At 46.1% G+C, this 16,673-nt stretch overlaps 1 protein-coding gene and 1 long non-coding RNA gene across 6 annotated transcripts in view; one reads left to right on the top strand and one right to left on the bottom strand.

Annotated features, from left to right (window-relative positions):
* Positions 1 to 16,673, bottom strand: part of LOC309845250 — a 65,047-nt gene that overhangs the window by 16,768 nt on the left and 31,606 nt on the right. The window lies entirely within an intron of this gene.
* HTR5A (5-hydroxytryptamine receptor 5A) overlaps positions 654 to 16,673 on the top strand; it is a 45,801-nt gene continuing 29,781 nt past the window's right edge. The window contains exons 1-4 of one of the 4 annotated variants that reach the window (XM_082692948.1): positions 654 to 767; positions 2,043 to 2,168; positions 3,092 to 3,778; positions 14,810 to 15,358. In XM_082692948.1, the coding sequence (XP_082549074.1) occupies positions 2,160 to 2,168; positions 3,092 to 3,778; positions 14,810 to 15,142 (1,029 nt within the window). In that variant the 5' untranslated portion in view covers positions 654 to 767; positions 2,043 to 2,159 and the 3' untranslated portion in view covers positions 15,143 to 15,358. Of the gene's footprint in view, positions 768 to 1,984; positions 2,169 to 2,211; positions 3,779 to 14,809; positions 15,359 to 16,673 lie in introns of those variants that run through there. The other 3 variants (XM_082692949.1, XM_082692947.1, XM_082692950.1) reach the window with 3 other exon arrangements.

Genomic DNA, 16,673 nt, shown 5'->3' with positions numbered 1-16,673 from the left:
TTTTATAAAGATGTGTTTCAGTAGATGTCTTGTGATTTGTCACCCCACATAGTATATCATCCTGGTTGTATCTTTTGTACGTATCTTTTTTTTTTAAAAGATTTTATGTATTTATTTGACAGAGAGAGATCAAAAGTAGGCAGAGAGGTAGGCAGAGAGAGAGAGAAGAGGAAGCAGGCTCCCTGCTGAGCAGAGAGCCCGATGCGGGACTCGATCCCAGGACCCTGAGATCATGACCCAAGCCGAAGGCAGCGGCTTAATCCACTGAGCCACCCAGGTGCCCTGTACGTATCTTTTGTTGAATGTATTTATTTGTGAGAGCTCCCATAACAAAATACCACTCACAGAGTGGCTTAAGAAACAGCAATCCTCCCCCTTTTATTCCACATTTCTGAAGGCCAGAAGTCCAAGATCAAGGTGTCATCAAGTTTGGCTTCTCCTGAGGCTTCTTCTGTTGGTTCACAAATGACCACCTTTTTGCCATGTTCCCACTTGGTGTCCTTCTGTGTGCACACATTTCTGGTATCCCTTTGTGTGTCCAAATTTCCCTTTGCTATGAGGACACCAGTCTGACTCACCCTAAGAATTTCAGTTTAAATTCATCTTTTTAAAGATCCTATTTCCATATGCAGTCCTGTTTTGAGGTACTGGTGCTTAACACTTCAACACAGGAAGTTTGAGGGAGAAGAGGACACAATTCAGCCCACAGGAGGTGAAGCAGGAAATTCTATCACTCAAAACTGGCCTTCAGAGGTGCTTTACAGCAGGTAGGAGTTCTATACCTGTTTACTTTTTTTTTTTTCCCAAGCTAAAATCATGGCCATGCTCTAAGATAAAGAAACTGAAATGTTGTGATTTCTCTTTGTGTTTCTGTAAGGGATAAACCAAAATTTCTCAAAAACTTTGGTTCTCCTTGAGATGCTCCATTGGATTTCTTCTTTGTGAGAGCATTTGACTGTACTCTTACCTATGCGACACTCCGATTTTTACAAAATGTCCCCTGTCATCCCCAGCTTGGCGCCTTATTTGATGGCTTCTCACTGAACTCTCAGTGTGGACTGCTAGCTTCAGCACACGGTGCCAGTGGGGAATATTCTTGGAACCCACGGTGGCTTTTGAGATCTGTATCAGGAGATCCCCGCACCAAGGCCTGCTGCCTGTGGGATGTGTAGCTCACCCATTATTCCAAATCATGGGCTCCGGAAACTGAATGCAAAATAGTTCAGACCATTTGTTTCAAAGATGAAGATTCATAGTTTATATCTCATCAAGAAGGTGATGTGCTCTGAATGAGCTCAAGTTTCCCCCTTGACTAGAGCCACATAAAGTAGCCCTGTACACAAGCAGGCACCATCAGCTATATTTAGGGGGTATTTAGTGAAACAGCTATGTGCATAAACTTGTATTTAATGAAGAATATTCTCATCAATATTTCCTAACAGCTTTCTCTCCTCTGGGTCCCAGCAGAGGATTTTCTCTCTTTCCAGGGACTTCTCTTGTTGCTCATTGCCCTCTGTTAGAAACTGAATCTTGTAACAAAACATATTTCTTATCTTCAAACAACTAAAAAGCTTTTGACCAAACTTGTGGCCAACCACTTGTGAATGTATACGACTTCATAACACCAATTATATGCACTTTAAAAATGCTTGATGCCATCTCATATTCTTTTCTGTCATATTGTTCTTCTTATTTTGGTTTATTTTTATCTTGCTATATCACATCTCCCTTTGTGAAGTGCCTTCTATCATAACTTCTGGGTAGGAATTTTTATTTTTTCCCAATTACTATGGATGTGTATACGGTCATGTGTGTATGTGGAGGGAAAGAATTAAATGCTTCCTCTTTCTTTCTAGTGAGATGGAGTTTTTATAACGACTTGTATCCCATATTGCATTTCAAAGGAAGCAAATCCAATGGGGAGCCCTGGAAGACTGCAGCTTCTCTGTGATTCTGAGGACATAGTTTAAACGTGGTGGTTCCAATACCTCAGCCATTTCTAGGAACAGCAGTAAATGCTCTCTTGCCTTTTCTCCTTAAAGGAAAACTATCCCTTAGGGGAAGCACCAGGTGTTGTGTAGGAAGGACGCAATTGTGTACTGACATCTTCAGAAGAAAAGCCAGTGATACCATCTTAGACCCGCAACGAGGAACTGTGCATGCTTAAGGTAAGCCCCTCCGGAGAGCTGAGAACCCACTCAAGGTATCCAGACCACCCCTGGAAGGACATGGGTAGGAGGTAGCCCGAGGAATGCTTCCAGGAGAGTTCCTTGGTAAACTTGATCCACTCGGGAAGCGCATTTCGGGAAGCAGGGCCAGTACCGCGGACAGCACCAGGACCCCGGCCCAGGGTGGGGGAGACAGCAGCACCACGGACAGCACCACCGGGAGCGAGCACTGCGCGCTCTGGGCGGAGGGGCGGGGATAGGCGGCCTCATCAGCTGATGCCTGACGTAGGCTGGATCCCCACTTTGAGAAGCAGGTCTGGAGGGGCGCGCCGGCGTTCCGCCCCAGAGCCGCGGCCCCAGACGGCGTGGGGCTGGGGCTGGGGCGATAGCAGGAGGCAGATCCCCAGAAAAGCGGCCCCTGCCTGGCTTCCCTGCACGGGCTTGAGGCTGCAGCCCGCCGCCCGGAGAGAGGGGCGAGGAGGGAGCCAACGCGCAGCGCAAGTCCTGCTCTGACGCACCAGCACCCCCTCCGGCACCCACAGGCTCCGGGGGCGCCAGCTGCCCCCCGACTCGGGAGATGCTCAGCTCTGGGTGACCAGACTGCTGTCCGTGCCGAGGGGAAAAGCCCGGGCAAGTGACGGCTTCGGGGGCCCCGGCTGCGCTGCGAGGCGCAGCCCAGCAGCCTCCTCTCAGCCACCCCGTCTCCCGCGTGTGCTCGCTGGCAGGAGGTTTCGGAAACAATCCCCAGAAACCCCGCCACCAGCCAGAGGTCGCAAACACCCCGAGTGGCTCCGGGCGCAGGGGCCACGACTGTCTTCCCGAACGCCCCTTCTGCACGCACCCCGGGCCGGTCTCCTGACCCCGCGATGGATTCACCTGTGAACCTAACCTATTTCTTTCTCTCCACCCCCGCCCCTTCGGAGACCAACCGCAGCAGCCTTGACGCCGAAGACCCGCGCCCCAGCCCGCCCCTCCACTCTGTCTTCGGTGTGCTTGTTCTGACCTTGCTGGGCTTTCTGGTGGCTGCGACGTTCTCCTGGAACCTCCTGGTACTGGCGACCATCCTCCGTGTGCGCACCTTCCACCGGGTTCCGCACAACTTAGTGGCGTCCATGGCCATCTCGGACGTGCTCGTGGCGGCTCTGGTCATGCCGCTGAGCCTGGTGCATGAGTTGTCCGGCCGGCGCTGGCAGCTGGGTCGGCGGCTGTGCCAGCTGTGGATCGCGTGCGACGTGCTCTGCTGCACCGCCAGCATCTGGAATGTGACCGCCATCGCGCTGGACCGCTATTGGTCCGTTGCGCGTCACCTGGAATACACGCCCCGCGCCCGCAAGCGCATCTCCAATGTTATGATCGTGCTCACCTGGGCACTCTCCGCGGTGATCTCGCTGGCGCCGCTGCTCTTCGGCTGGGGGGAGACATACTCGGAGCGCAGCGAGGAGTGCCAGGTGAGCCGCGAGCCCTCCTACACCGTGTTCTCCACCGTGGGCGCCTTCTACCTGCCGCTCTGCGTGGTGCTCTTCGTGTACTGGAAGGTCTACAAGGCCGCCAAGCTCCGCGTGGGCTCCAGGAAGACCAACAGCGTGTCACCCTGGCCGGAGGCTGTGGAGGTGGGTGTTACAGAGATCCTTGAAAATACTTTACTTTCATTCGTTCAGGCTTTATCTCCAGCGCACGGACTCCAAAGTTTGTAGAAAGTGAGCTTTTTAGTTTTTTGGCGGGGGAGGGGAGGGGAGAAGGGGGGAGGACAGATGGTAACATGACTTGGCAGAAAGACTGCTCAGCATCAGGCAGAGCAGGTTAATGTTTTAGGCCAGTCTGCTTTTTTCTTTGCAAATCAAAGCAACTAATCTTGCAAAAACAGAGTATCTCCTGGCTTCCCACCTGCTGTTCTGCAGTGTCCTTATGAGGCATTCACCCATTTCAGAGCCTGCTTTTGTTAGACACTTCCACTGCCTCTGTGTTGCCTTCTGGGTCTGTTTCCAGCCCCATCGGGCCTTTTGTGGGCAGCAGAGGGTCACTTCTCCGCCTTCCCAAACAAGCGACAGGAGGAAATTAAAAATCTAAGGCAGACAATTCCCCAGGCCTTTACAAGTAGCCTTTTCTGTGAGACAGTAGCTACGCAACAGTGAAGTCTCTTATCCTGTCCTCTTTCCACCATGCTTTCCTGTTTGGTTGTTAACCCTTACTAATCCAGCCCTGTGACTGCAGATTCAGGAAATGCACGACTGAATCCACCGGGTGTGAAGACAGCTCTCCCCACCCCAGCTCTCACTGCCAAGGTCTTCCCTTGAGCCCAATTCATGTATTTAAGTTAGGTCAGAAGTCTACACAGCCCCAGTTTCTGTTCTTGGCTCTGGAAAAACATAAATTCTATTAAGCATTTTAAACCCACACTGTGTATGGGCTTGGTGCAGGGAGTGAAGAATGATAAAGACATCATCTCTCCCAGGAAGAGCTCCCTCTAGTGAGGGCGATAGACACTCCGGTGAGTGCTGTGATACGGTTGTGTTTGGGGATCAGTAGCTAATTCCAGCAATAACCAGTCAATCAAGCTCAGAGGGACCCGAGGTGTAGGTAAGGGAGAAGAAAGTGCGTCCTTCTAGAAGCGGGAAAAGGGGGTCAGAGGCTACCTGTCATTTTATCCAGAACAATGGCCTCAAGCAGGGGGTGATTTATCCCCTCCATGGGCCATTTGGAATGTCTGGAGACATTAAGATTTGGGGGGAAAACATTGCATAATGCACCAGGCAGGCTCCCCCAACAAAAAATTATTCAGAGCAAAATGACAGCAGTGCTAGATTTGGGAAACCCTGTGCTATTAGATTTCGGAACTGAACGAGGAGTGCCGATGGGGCACCAAACTGCCCAGGGCTTCCACACGTGTGACGACCCACCCCAACTCCAGGCCAGGAACAAGAGCACTGGCCACCTTCAAGGGTCCTCCTCCCACAGACCCTCTTCTGCCAGGATGCTTATCCAGGCCAATGGTTTACAACCAATACCAGACACAGGGTGACAAGGAAAAGCAGTCACAGTTCCGTCTTGTGGAATTTACTGCAAAGTGATGCAGTCTTTCACTGCTCTGCTCTGGAGAGAACATTAGCAAAACATTTTGACATTGTTCTGCTTTTATATGTATTTTTTGCACCATTTTATTTTCTCTCTCTCTCTCTCTCTCTGCCACATAACTTAAGAAAATAGGGCCGTTGGTTTGCAAGACCTTCAGATGGTCCAGGGCTCTACTGTTACTGGGAAGGGTGAATTACAAACCAGGTCTCCTGCTTTTTCCCTGGTAGCAGGTGCCAAATTTTCCATATAGAGTCCTACCCCCAACTGGCTGTCTTACCTAGGGAAACACAACACTTTTTCCTTGCTTCTTTGTCTGCTAAGTTTTCTTCAAATACCTACTGAGAGCCTAACCTCTGTCAGACACTGGGCTGGGAGCGGGCCACAGGAGAGATGGGCCTTGCCCTTGACAAAGCACGTCATCATGCACCACTACTAAATGTCTGGCATAAAAAGATCATGCTGGATTTACTGCTGACTAGTCTGTGGCAGAGCTCTGCTGGCCAGCCACAGTGTCTAATCTTAAATGGCATTTTTGGGAAGCAATGGAGATCTAGGGGATGTTGGGAGGGGTGATTTCATCTGCCTGAATCTTTCTCTATTTTTTTATTTTACTTAAATCCAACTCATTAACATAGAGTGTATTATTAGTTTCAGAGGTAGAGGTCAGTGACTCATCAGTTGCATGTAACACCCAGTGCTCAGTGCACCACGTGCCCCCTTCATGCCGCCACCCAGTGACCCCGTCCCCCACCTGCCTCTCCTCCAGCAAGTCTCTGTTTGTCCCCTAGAGTTCAGAATCTTTTATGATTTGTCTCCCTCTCTGATTTCGTCTTATTTTATCTTTTCCTCCCTTCCGCTATGATCCTTTGCTTTGTTTCTTAAATTCCACATGTGAGGGAAATTGCGTGATAATTGTCTTTCTCTGATTGACTTATTTCATTTAACATAAAATCCTCTAGTTGCAGCCACATCATTGCAAATGGTTAAGATTTAATTTTTTGATAGCTGAGTAATATTCCATTGTTTATTTTTTGATATTTCTTTAAGGTAAATTTTAATTTTTTAATTTTTTAATTTTATTTTTTTCAGTGTTCCAAGATATCCCATTGTTTATACATACCACATTTTCTTTATCCATTCATTTGTCAATGGACATCTGGACTCTTTCCATAGTTTGGCTCTTGTGGACGTTGCTGCTATAAACATTGGGGTGCAGGTGCTCCTTTGAATCACTACGTTTGTACCCTTTGAGTAAATACCTAATAGTGCAATTGCTAGGCCATAGGGTAGCTCTATTTTCAACTTTTTGAGGAACCTCCATATTGTTTTCCAGAGTGGCTGCACCAGCTTGCGTTCCCCACCAACAGTGTAGGAGGCTCCCCTTTCTCCACATCCTCACCGACACCTGCTATTTCCTGACTTGTTAATTTTAGCCATTCTGACTGGAGTAAGGTGGTATCTCATTGTGGCTTTTATTTGTATTTCCCTGATGCTGAGTGATGTTGAGCATTTTTTCATGTGTCTGTTGGCCATCTGGATGTCTTCTTTGGAGAAATGTCTATTCATGTGGTCCGCCCATTATTGACTGGATTTTTTTTGTTTGTTTGTTTGTTTGTTTTTTGGGTGTTGAGTTCTTTATAGATTTTGGATACTAGCTTTTTATCTGATAAGACATTTGCAAATATCTTCTCCCATTCTGTAGGTTGTCTTTAGTTTGTTTCCTTAGCTGTGCAAAGCTTTTTATTTTGATGAAGTCCCAATAGTTCATCTTTACTTTTGTTTCTCTTGCCTTTGGATGTGTCTGGCAAGAAGCTGTGATGGCCAAGGTCCTAGAGGTTGCTGCCTGTGTTCTCCTTTGGGATTCTGATGGATTCCTGTCTCACATTTGGGTCTTTCATTCATTTTGAGTTTATTTTTGTGTATGGTGTAAGAAAATGGTCCAGTTTTGTCCTCCTGCATGTGGCTGTCCAATTTTCCCAACACCATTTGTTGAAGAAACTGTATTTTTTCCATGGGACATTCTTTCCTGCTTTGTTGAAGATTAGTTGACTATAGAGTTGAGGGTCCATTTCTGGGTTCTCTATTCTGTTCCACTGATCTATGTGTCTTTGTGCCAGTACCTGTCTTGGTGACCACAGCTTTGTAACATAGCTTGAAGTCTGGAATTGTGATGCCTCCTGTTTTGGTTTTCTTTTACAGCATTCTTTTTTTTTTCTACTTAAGGTCTTCTGGTTCCATACAAATTTTAAGATTATTTGTTTCAGCTCTCTGAGAAATGTTGATGGTATTTTGATAGGGATTGTATTGAATGTATAGGTTGCTCTGGGTAGCACAGACATTTTAACAATATTTGTTTTTCTAATCCATGAGCATGGAATGTTTTCCCATTTCTTTGTGTCTTCCTCAGTTTCTCTCGTGAGTACCTTATAGTTTTCTGAGTATAGATTATCTCCCTCTTTGGTTAGGATTATTCCTAGGTATCTTATAGTTTTGTGTGCAATTGTTAATGGGATTAAGTCCTTAATTTCTCTTTCTTCTGTCTCATTGTTTGTGTATAGAAATGCAACTGAATTCTATGCGTTGATTTTATATCCTGTGACTTGGCTGAATTGCTGTGTGAGTTCTAGCAGATTTGGAGTCTTTTTTGGGTTTTCAACAAGAGGATCATGTCATCTGTGAAGAGTGAGAGTTTGAGGACTTCTTTCACAATTTGGACACCTTTTATTTCTTTCTGTTGTCTGATTGCTGAGGCTGGGACTTCCAGGACTATGTTGAACAGCAGTGGTGAGAGTGGACATCCCTGGTCATGTTCCTGACCTTAGGGGAAAAGCTGTCAGTTTTTCCCCTGTGGGTTTTTCATATATGGCTTTTATGATATTGAGGTATGTTCCCTCTACCCCAACACTGCAGAGCTTTAATCAAGAAAGGATGCTGCATTTTGCCAAATGCTTTTTCTGCATCTATTGAGAGGATCATATGGTTCTTATCCTTTCTTTTATTAAGGTGGTGTATCACGTTGATTGATTTGCAGATGTTGAACCACCCCTGGATCCCAGGAATAAGTCCCACTTGGTTGTGGTGAATAATCCTTCTAATGTACAGTTGGATCCTATTAGCTAGTATCTTGGTGAGAATTTTTGCATCCATGCTCATCAGGGATATTTTTCTGTACTTCTTTTTGGTGGGGTCTTTGTCTAGTTTTGGGATCAAGGTAATGTCAGCCTCACAGAATGAGTTTAGTTCCATTTCTATTTTTTGGAACAGTTCCAGAAGAATAGGTATTAATTCTTCAAATGTCTAGTAGAATTTCCCCTGGGAAGCCATCTAGCCCTGGACCTCTTTTTTGTTGGGAGATTTTCGATTACTGACTCAATTTCTTTGTTGGTTATGGGTCTGTTCAACTTTCTATTTCTTCTTGTTTCAGTTTTGGTAGTTTATACATTTCTGGGAACTTATGCATTTCTTCCACCTTGCCTAATCTGCTGGCATACAACTGCTCATAACATTCTCTTATAATCGTTTGCATTTCTTTGATGTTGGTTGTGATTTTTCCTCTTTCATTCATAATTTTGTTTATTTGGGTCCTTTCTCTTTTCTTTCTGATAAGTCTGGCCAGGGGTTAAAAGACGGGCTTCTGAGGGATGCCTGGGTGTCTCCGTTGGTTAAGCAGAAGACTTGGTTTTGACGCAGGTCATGATCTCTTGGTTATGGGACTGAGCCCAGGTTGTGCTCTGCCCCCAGTACAGAGTCTGCTTTGGGTTCCTTCTCCCTCCTCTCCACCCCTTCCTGTTCATGCTCTCTCTCAAGAAAAAAAAAACAAACTAAATTTAAAAGAGAAAGGCCTCTGAAATTCCTTTATATAATGCATTTTATATTTTTAGGTTTTAAATTTTCACAGCTGGATCAGATAGCCCCTCCCATTTCTATCCTTCTACTTGTAAGCATCTGCTTTTCCCCTTCTGAGGGGACTCCAGCGAACGTCACTCTCTGGGTCAGATTTGTAGTCCAGGACAATAAAAGCTTCCTTCAATACTCTCATGAAGCTCTAAGTTCTATAATAATTTTTATGTTTACTTTATCTCTGAAGTTTAGGAAAAATCTAAGTTATAACTGTTAACTGAACTGCAGGCCAGGGTTTTAACTGAAAATCTATAGGTTTGACATCTTACCTGGCACTTCTACTGTGTGACTTTGTTTTTTTCTGTGACACCCCTAAAGACAGGGCATTTAGGAGTTCGGGTCAAGCTAAACAGAAACATGCAAGACCTAGGTCTGCAAGGCAGGTGTGTTTGGGGATGTTACAAAACCTTTGAGACTATTTTAGAGTTAGAATTTTGCTTAAGACCTTAACATCCCAATTAAAGAAGCTGTTAACTGTTTGGTATTTCTCTCTCCTCTAAAATGATTTAATTTATTAATTTTGGTTTGGCCAGAAGTTCCTTATGAAGATTTTAAAAAGGCATAGAGGGCACGGATTGCATGGAGCACTGGGTGTGGTGCAAAAATAATGAATACTGTTATGCTGAAAATAAATTTAAAAAAAAAGGCATTTGTCAAGAAAAGGACAAGAGTTAGGATTATAGGGCAATTTAAAATAGGAAGTCAAAGTTCTTAAAGGAGAAGTTCAAGACCTTGGCTTAGACAAACCATGACAGACAAGAAAGAACCTCCAAGAGCCATATGAATAATGTCTCAGGATCCCTGGCCAGAGGCTGACAAGGCACCACACAATCACCAGCCCAACACTTACTGAGCTGGAATACGAGTGAAACAAAGTGACATTCTTTCACAAACTGAGACCCAAAGCCAAGTTTGATTCATTGCTTTCCACAAATTGGTCTTAGGTCTAATAGTCCTCAAACCATTACCCTTGGCTCTGACTTGGAATGGATTATCAAAGCAATGCCTTATAGAATAATCCTTTATACACTCAACTGAAAGAAAGGCTCTCCAGGAGAAAACATTTAAAAATTACCAATGAAACAAAGACTTTGCACGTATGGACAAAAAACAGCAAAAGCAAAGCAAGTAGCAGGAGAATAAGTACATTAAGGGCATAAAAAATACTTGCTAAATGGTACACCTCCAGGACGAGCGATCTAATGGGCTTATGCAAAGATCTAATTCAATTACCAAATGGTATACATCTCAATGAAAGGTCTAGTTACTTGATACAAAAACCTAAGCCTGAAGACCTTGAGGGAAGGCACTTTTGGTTACAAGTCCTAGGATAACGAAATGCAGAGAACAAGAAGAGCCAGTGAGACTGGCACCCTGAGGGCAACTGGACTTTGGGGCCCAGAAAATACACCTGTGGTCCAAGCATCCTGGGAGCATCTTCAAAATGGCACACTCTAGAGCTGTCTAAGGGTGATACAAGCACTGCACAGAATCTGAGATGGAAACACAAGCCGAACCTGCTGCTTACCACAGTAAGACAGAGCCACATATGTCAGGTACTGTCTCTAGAGCAGGGCAGAATGCCAGCCATCTCTGGGCCTGGGGACAGCACAGAGTTCAGGAACTGGAGGGCGGTCGATGGATATCACCTTCAAGTAGGGTTACTCGGTGACACTGCTGTTGATTGGCGATCAGAGGAGCGTTTATTGGGGTGAGTCCTACCCTAGTTGGCATGGGTTAGGGTAGGACTCATCCATGGATTGGTTGGTTTGCAGGTTTGTATTCACAGAGCTATATGGTCCCTAATCAGCCAGAGATATTTAAACACATGGCAGGACTCCTTGTGACCATAGCTACAGAAGAATCCGGCTTTTCCTAAGTTAGTTTGGAAGTTTGAGGAACGTTTACACTCTTCCCCTTGTGGAGCCGTCACTCAACATGCAAGACCATTTCTCGTGTGAGCATCCTGCCTCATCTGCCCGTCCTCCGTTCTCACAATGGTCTGGTCTAACTTGCAAATCACCCAAAACAACACTTTTGAGGTAAGGGTCTTCATCCCTGAGCTCCATAGCCATTACGGATGGTAATCTATCGATTATTTGTGATATTAATAGAAAAGTGCAGCCAAATGGTAGAGGAAATTAAGGAAACACATTAGATTTATGATTAACTGGTGAATTATGATTTAGCACACAACCATTTTGGAAAGATGAGAAGTCTAACATGTAAGCCCATGACCCCCAAAGAACACATATATGTGGAGAGATTAGGCTAATTGTTCACTTAGAGAAATTTCATAAGTGAAGTGATGGGCATTGAGGGCATGTGCTGTGATGAGTACTGGGTGTTACAGCAGCTGGGGAGCTGCTGAACACTAAAAATTAACAAATAAATAAACTATAACAGTGTTATAAAGATAATTAGGAAAAGCCTAATTTGGCTCGAATGTTCACTTTCTTTTACCCTACTACTTCTTTTTCTGTGAATCTACTAATGAGCATGTTGAGTATTTGGTAGAGTAATTCATAGAATTCAACTCTCCAGACTCGGTTAGGTGCCTGGTTGCTATCATTGATTAACAAGGAGCAAAGATCTAAGGAGTCCCCGAGTCAGAAAGCCACAGGTGAGCCACCAAGAGACATGAGACAATTAGAAACCTAAAACCTCCCAGACAACAAAGATCCTCCTCCTAGCAGGGCCTCTGCTACCCAAGAAGCACCATTTTGAATCAGTGACCCTCTTTCTTCTGACCAGTGAGTTGGTGTTGAATGCCACACCAGGAGAAGTGTCAGTGCTGATCAACATTTCACACTGAGGTCCTAGAAAATGTGCTTTTCCGAGACACATGGAGTTCTAGGACTCACCGATAAACAATTCCTGACTCCAAGCAAACCATAAAAAGAAAGTAACTAGAAAAAAATATTTAACTTGAGTTTAGACTAGAACACTAAGGGGTTCTCATAGAACACGGCAAGAATTGTTGAAACATGACACTTGAATCTTCGTTGGAAGGACCCGTGGATGTGGGCCCCCACCTTGCTGTACTAGTAACTCCGTGAGAAAGGAGCATGAATCTAACACCTGTGAAGGAACATTCTGCTGGGACACCCTATTGACGTGGGAGAAATCGTCCTGAAGACAAACTTAGAAATACAATACCTGGAACCTGTTTGAGAACACACTTCACTCACCAGGAGAACCGTGACATGGAGGAAAACCCGTGCAGGTCCAATGAATGTATGTTCTATTTGGGAATAGCTCTTCCTCTGTAAGAGCCTGTAATAGGCTATACCAGAAGAACACGAGGTTTTATAGTATAATTGCCAAATAGTTTTTGAATCAGGGCTGCACGTAAGGCACTTAACCTCCCGTTACAAGGACCATGACTGAAGCCATGGGCTTCCATGAAACTGTCTTATAATACTTAGGCTCCCTTTCCTGAGACTTATTTTTATAGAAATACTCAAATCCTACACTTAAATGTAAGTCATACACCTGGACGAGCAACCACTGTGGTTGCATCCCTCAGATGAACAATGAGCTACATCCTGACACGGCAGCCCTTTTGCATATAGGACAGGATCTGAGTGTAGGGATGGGCAGGATCTCAAGAGAGGCAGATACTCTGAGTGTCAATCACTAGGAAAGAAGATGGCTCTCCAGAATGGAAACCTTGCAACCTCTTCCGTTATGCAACAGGAAGCTCCTGCAAATTGAATGTGCAACTCTGGGGGTCTATCTGAGCCTTACAGAAGGTTGGCTTTACGTTGGTAGTTTCGTTGTGGAGCTCATTCTGTCTTGTAATGGAAAGTTGAGTATATAAAGGACTGAACGTGGGCTTCTGGAGTCAGTCTGCAAAGGCTAACGACCACAGGGAAGGCAGACATGGAGTCGTGATGGGAGGGGCTGGTCGGGTCCCAAGAGTGCGCCATCTCTCAAAAGCCAGGATATCCGGGTGTGTGTTGCTGTATTTATTTCTACTTTAACAAAAGTCTAGTTTTAGAGTTCTGCCTTCATATCAGCTGTGCTGTAGAGAATTAAGGGGTGGGTGCAAGGGAGTCACAACCCTGAGTGGCCAGTGTCACCACCAAAAAAGTGCTGGGAGGGAGCAGAATTGGGGGCGGGGCGGGGTTGAACGGTCAGGACCAGAATTCTCCTTCAGTTGCCATCTTTGGAAAATGGGGGGAAATGTCTTCCCTGATGCCATTTTAGGATTGAGTTTTATTAAAAATTTGGTGGGTTTCCCTGTTTTATGCTGGAAAATAAAACTATACATCGTGTTTGCATTTCCGTAAATGAATTCGCTACAACGCACTACCAGATACGTGCCAAGGATCTGAGAAAGCTTCCCATCGAGCCAACTCGGGGTGAGATTGGGATGTAGAAAGAGAGACTTTCCCTTCTCGTCTCGTGTCTGTTGTGAGGGGTGCAGCATGGTGCACTGTTTGTTCCAATATTGATGATCTTTTCAATTGTGCAGGAAGCAGTGTTTCATTAGTCAAGGAAATGACAGGAAGGCTATCATACAAACTTAATAATTCATATATCAACTAATATCGCTTTAACCATAGTATTCCTACGTACGCCTGATATTTTATATAACAGACAAGCCGATATCTTTTGACTCCAATTTATGGATGTAGTCTTGAACCTGGTAGGTGGTTTAGGTTGACGAGAATGACCTTCCGACTTGGCCCTTGACCGGAAAGTTTGTGTGCTGCCTGAGAGAGAGCTGGGAAATTCTCCTTTCCAAACGCACTGGGGTCACAGAATGCTGGTGTTGGGAAGAATAAAATCTAATATCCATGCGGTCTCACCTACCAGCGAATGCTTGATTGGCCCAGAAAGCCTGCCTGGGCCGGTTAGCTTGCTAGTTTAGTAAATCTACCCACTGTGATTTCTCCGTACTTAGGCTGTCTTTTTGTCAGATATTCCTTATTTCAATTCCCCAAAGATGGAAGTAGAAGGACTGGAACGGAGGGAAGAGCCCCTTTCCCAGAAATCCCACGTCTCTGGAGAAGGGACTGGAATGGGGACAGCCCAGTTCTGGGGAAACCTGCCCACAGGGGACCTGGGAGCACCCCCTGGGGAGAGCCTAAGCGTCTGGAGTCTGTTTTCCAAGAACGTTGGGGAAAGGCAAGGACACAGAATAAGCCCCGAAGGAGATCCTGGTGAGTGAACTGTCCCCAACAGTCATAGGAAGCTGACACCAGAAGAAATTCTAGAAAATTCCTTCAGGGAGGACTCACATGAGCACAGAAAGCTGTTAAAATGTCAGGAAATCAGGCTTTTATTGCCCAAGGAGTTGGTAAGGATTGAGCACGCTTTTGATTACTCACGGGCCTTTGTCAGTAAGTTCTGTCCTGCATGACCGATCTATTTCTGTTTTCCCTGCTGACTAGACAGCAACAGGGAATTCATGTTCGCCACATTTGTTAGAGACGCTCCCAGCTCCTTCCATGTCTAAGACGTAAGCACGCGCCGCAGTCCCATGCCCTGTTTCCACAGCTGAGGGTGGGCTCCACAGGCGGCCAGTTTCCCGCACCCGACCCTCAAGGACTTCCTCTTCCGAGGGATGGGCAGGAGCCCAGCATCAGTGTCCGGTTCAGCTCGCACAGGCCTGACGGGCCTGAGGAGCCCTTCATGGAGCTTCTGCTGATCTTTTCTAGGCGAAGACCCCGGCGCCGCAGCCCCAGATGGTGTTCACCGTGCGCCACACCACTGTCACCTTCCAGACAGAAGGGGACACGTGGAGGGAACAGAAGGAGCAGAGAGCCGCCCTGATGGTGGGCATCCTCATCGGGGTGTTCGCGCTCTGCTGGCTGCCCTTCTTCACCGCGGAGCTCATCGGCCCTCTCTGCGCCTACGACATCCCCGCCGTCTGGAAGAGCATCTTCCTGTGGCTCGGCTACTCCAACTCCTTCTTCAACCCGCTCATCTACACAGCGTTCAACAAGAACTATAACAGCGCCTTCAAGAACTTCTTTTCTAGGCAGCACTGAGCGGGAGGCCTGGGGAGGAGGGACGAGGTCCTCGAACTCGCTGAGATCTCCAGCTGCCCCTGCTTCCCCGTCCCTACCACGGCCCCTCCACATGGAAGACGCACGTGCCCCAGGCTCTCCGGGCTCATCTGCGGAACTAGCCTCACTCCCCGCTCCGAGGGAGGAATGTGGGTCTTCACACGCAGCTTGGGTGCCCTTTTTTTTTCTTTTACAATTTTTTTTAAAAGATTTTATGTATCTGACAGAGAGATCACAAGCACGCAGAGAGGCAGGCAGAGAGAGAGGGAAGCAGGCTCCCCGCGGAGCAGAGAGCCCGATGCCGGGGCTCGATCCCAGGACCCTGAGATCATGACCTGAGCCACCAAGATGCCCCTGGGCGACCTTCTTGATCCAACTTAATCTGTTATTGTTCACTCTGCACCTAACAGCCACAGACTTTGCCCACCAAATGGCCCCCTCCCCCCAGTCCACTCCGGCCTGGTCGTCCTGGCCCCAGAGCAGTCATACAAGGTAAACGAGAGGAAGGAAATCAAGCAACGTGGCTAGAAAATGATGGAGAAGAAGTCAGAACGGGGACACCAGAGGGGCAGGAAACCAGTTTTCTGGTAGAGTCCCTAACTTGAAATTTCGTTCTATGGTCCTGGTAAGTATACCCTAGCACTTACTGTGTACGTCCCAGTGTTTGGCTACAAGATATTGTCTCTAACCCTATTGAAGTGCATAGCCACAGCACAGCAGCTGTGAATATTGGCTTTAAGACTTTGTGGCAACCACACACGTGTGCTCTGTGCACATGCGTGCACACACACACACACACACACAGCTATGGAGGAGGTCAAGGTTCCGCTTGGCTAGTTTATTCTAAAATTCAACCCGTCAACTTGGAAAGGAACTAAAAATCAAACACCTCTTTCCATTCTGAAGCAACTGTACAACCCGCTGGTTTTGTAGAATCTGTCAAATGTGCTTATTTTCTATGGGTTTTATTTGTATGGAATTTATTCGGATGTTGCAGGACAAAGACCTCTATCCTTGGATCCTGGGCGTCCAGGAAGCGTCATGACGTGAGTGGCTGACCTCAGCACAGCTTCACAACCGAGGACTGTGAAGGCACGCTCACCAAACACGTCAATTTACAGGGACAGTTGGTTAATTTGCTGTCTTTTTATTGGTGTGTGAATCCCACTAGCAACTAGTGAGAAATGTGGCCTCAGTCCCTTACAAAACGACACCTTTCTCTAAATGAGTCAACAACTAGATGATGATACAGCAGTTATAGGATCAGAGAAAACCCAGGCCGTCAGTCAAGACTTTGAAAAGTTCGCAGACAATAAAACTGACTGTGGTCCGCTACGTCCCTGATTCTTGGAATGCATGAATTTAAAATTATGTATGATAATCACCTTTGAATTATTATAATAAATATATGTCTGCTTTTGTTTATCATAAATTATATCAATTGAGATTTCAAAATATAGTCTACGGCCATACCAGCCTGAACGCGCCCCATCTCGTCTGATCTCGGAAGCTA

Source organism: Mustela nivalis (assembly GCF_964662115.1).
Source record: "Mustela nivalis genome assembly, chromosome: 12".
Classification (NCBI taxonomy): Eukaryota; Metazoa; Chordata; class Mammalia; order Carnivora; family Mustelidae; genus Mustela; species Mustela nivalis.
The sequence above is the reverse complement of the archived record's forward strand: the minus strand, read 5'-3'. Positions and strand labels throughout refer to the sequence as shown.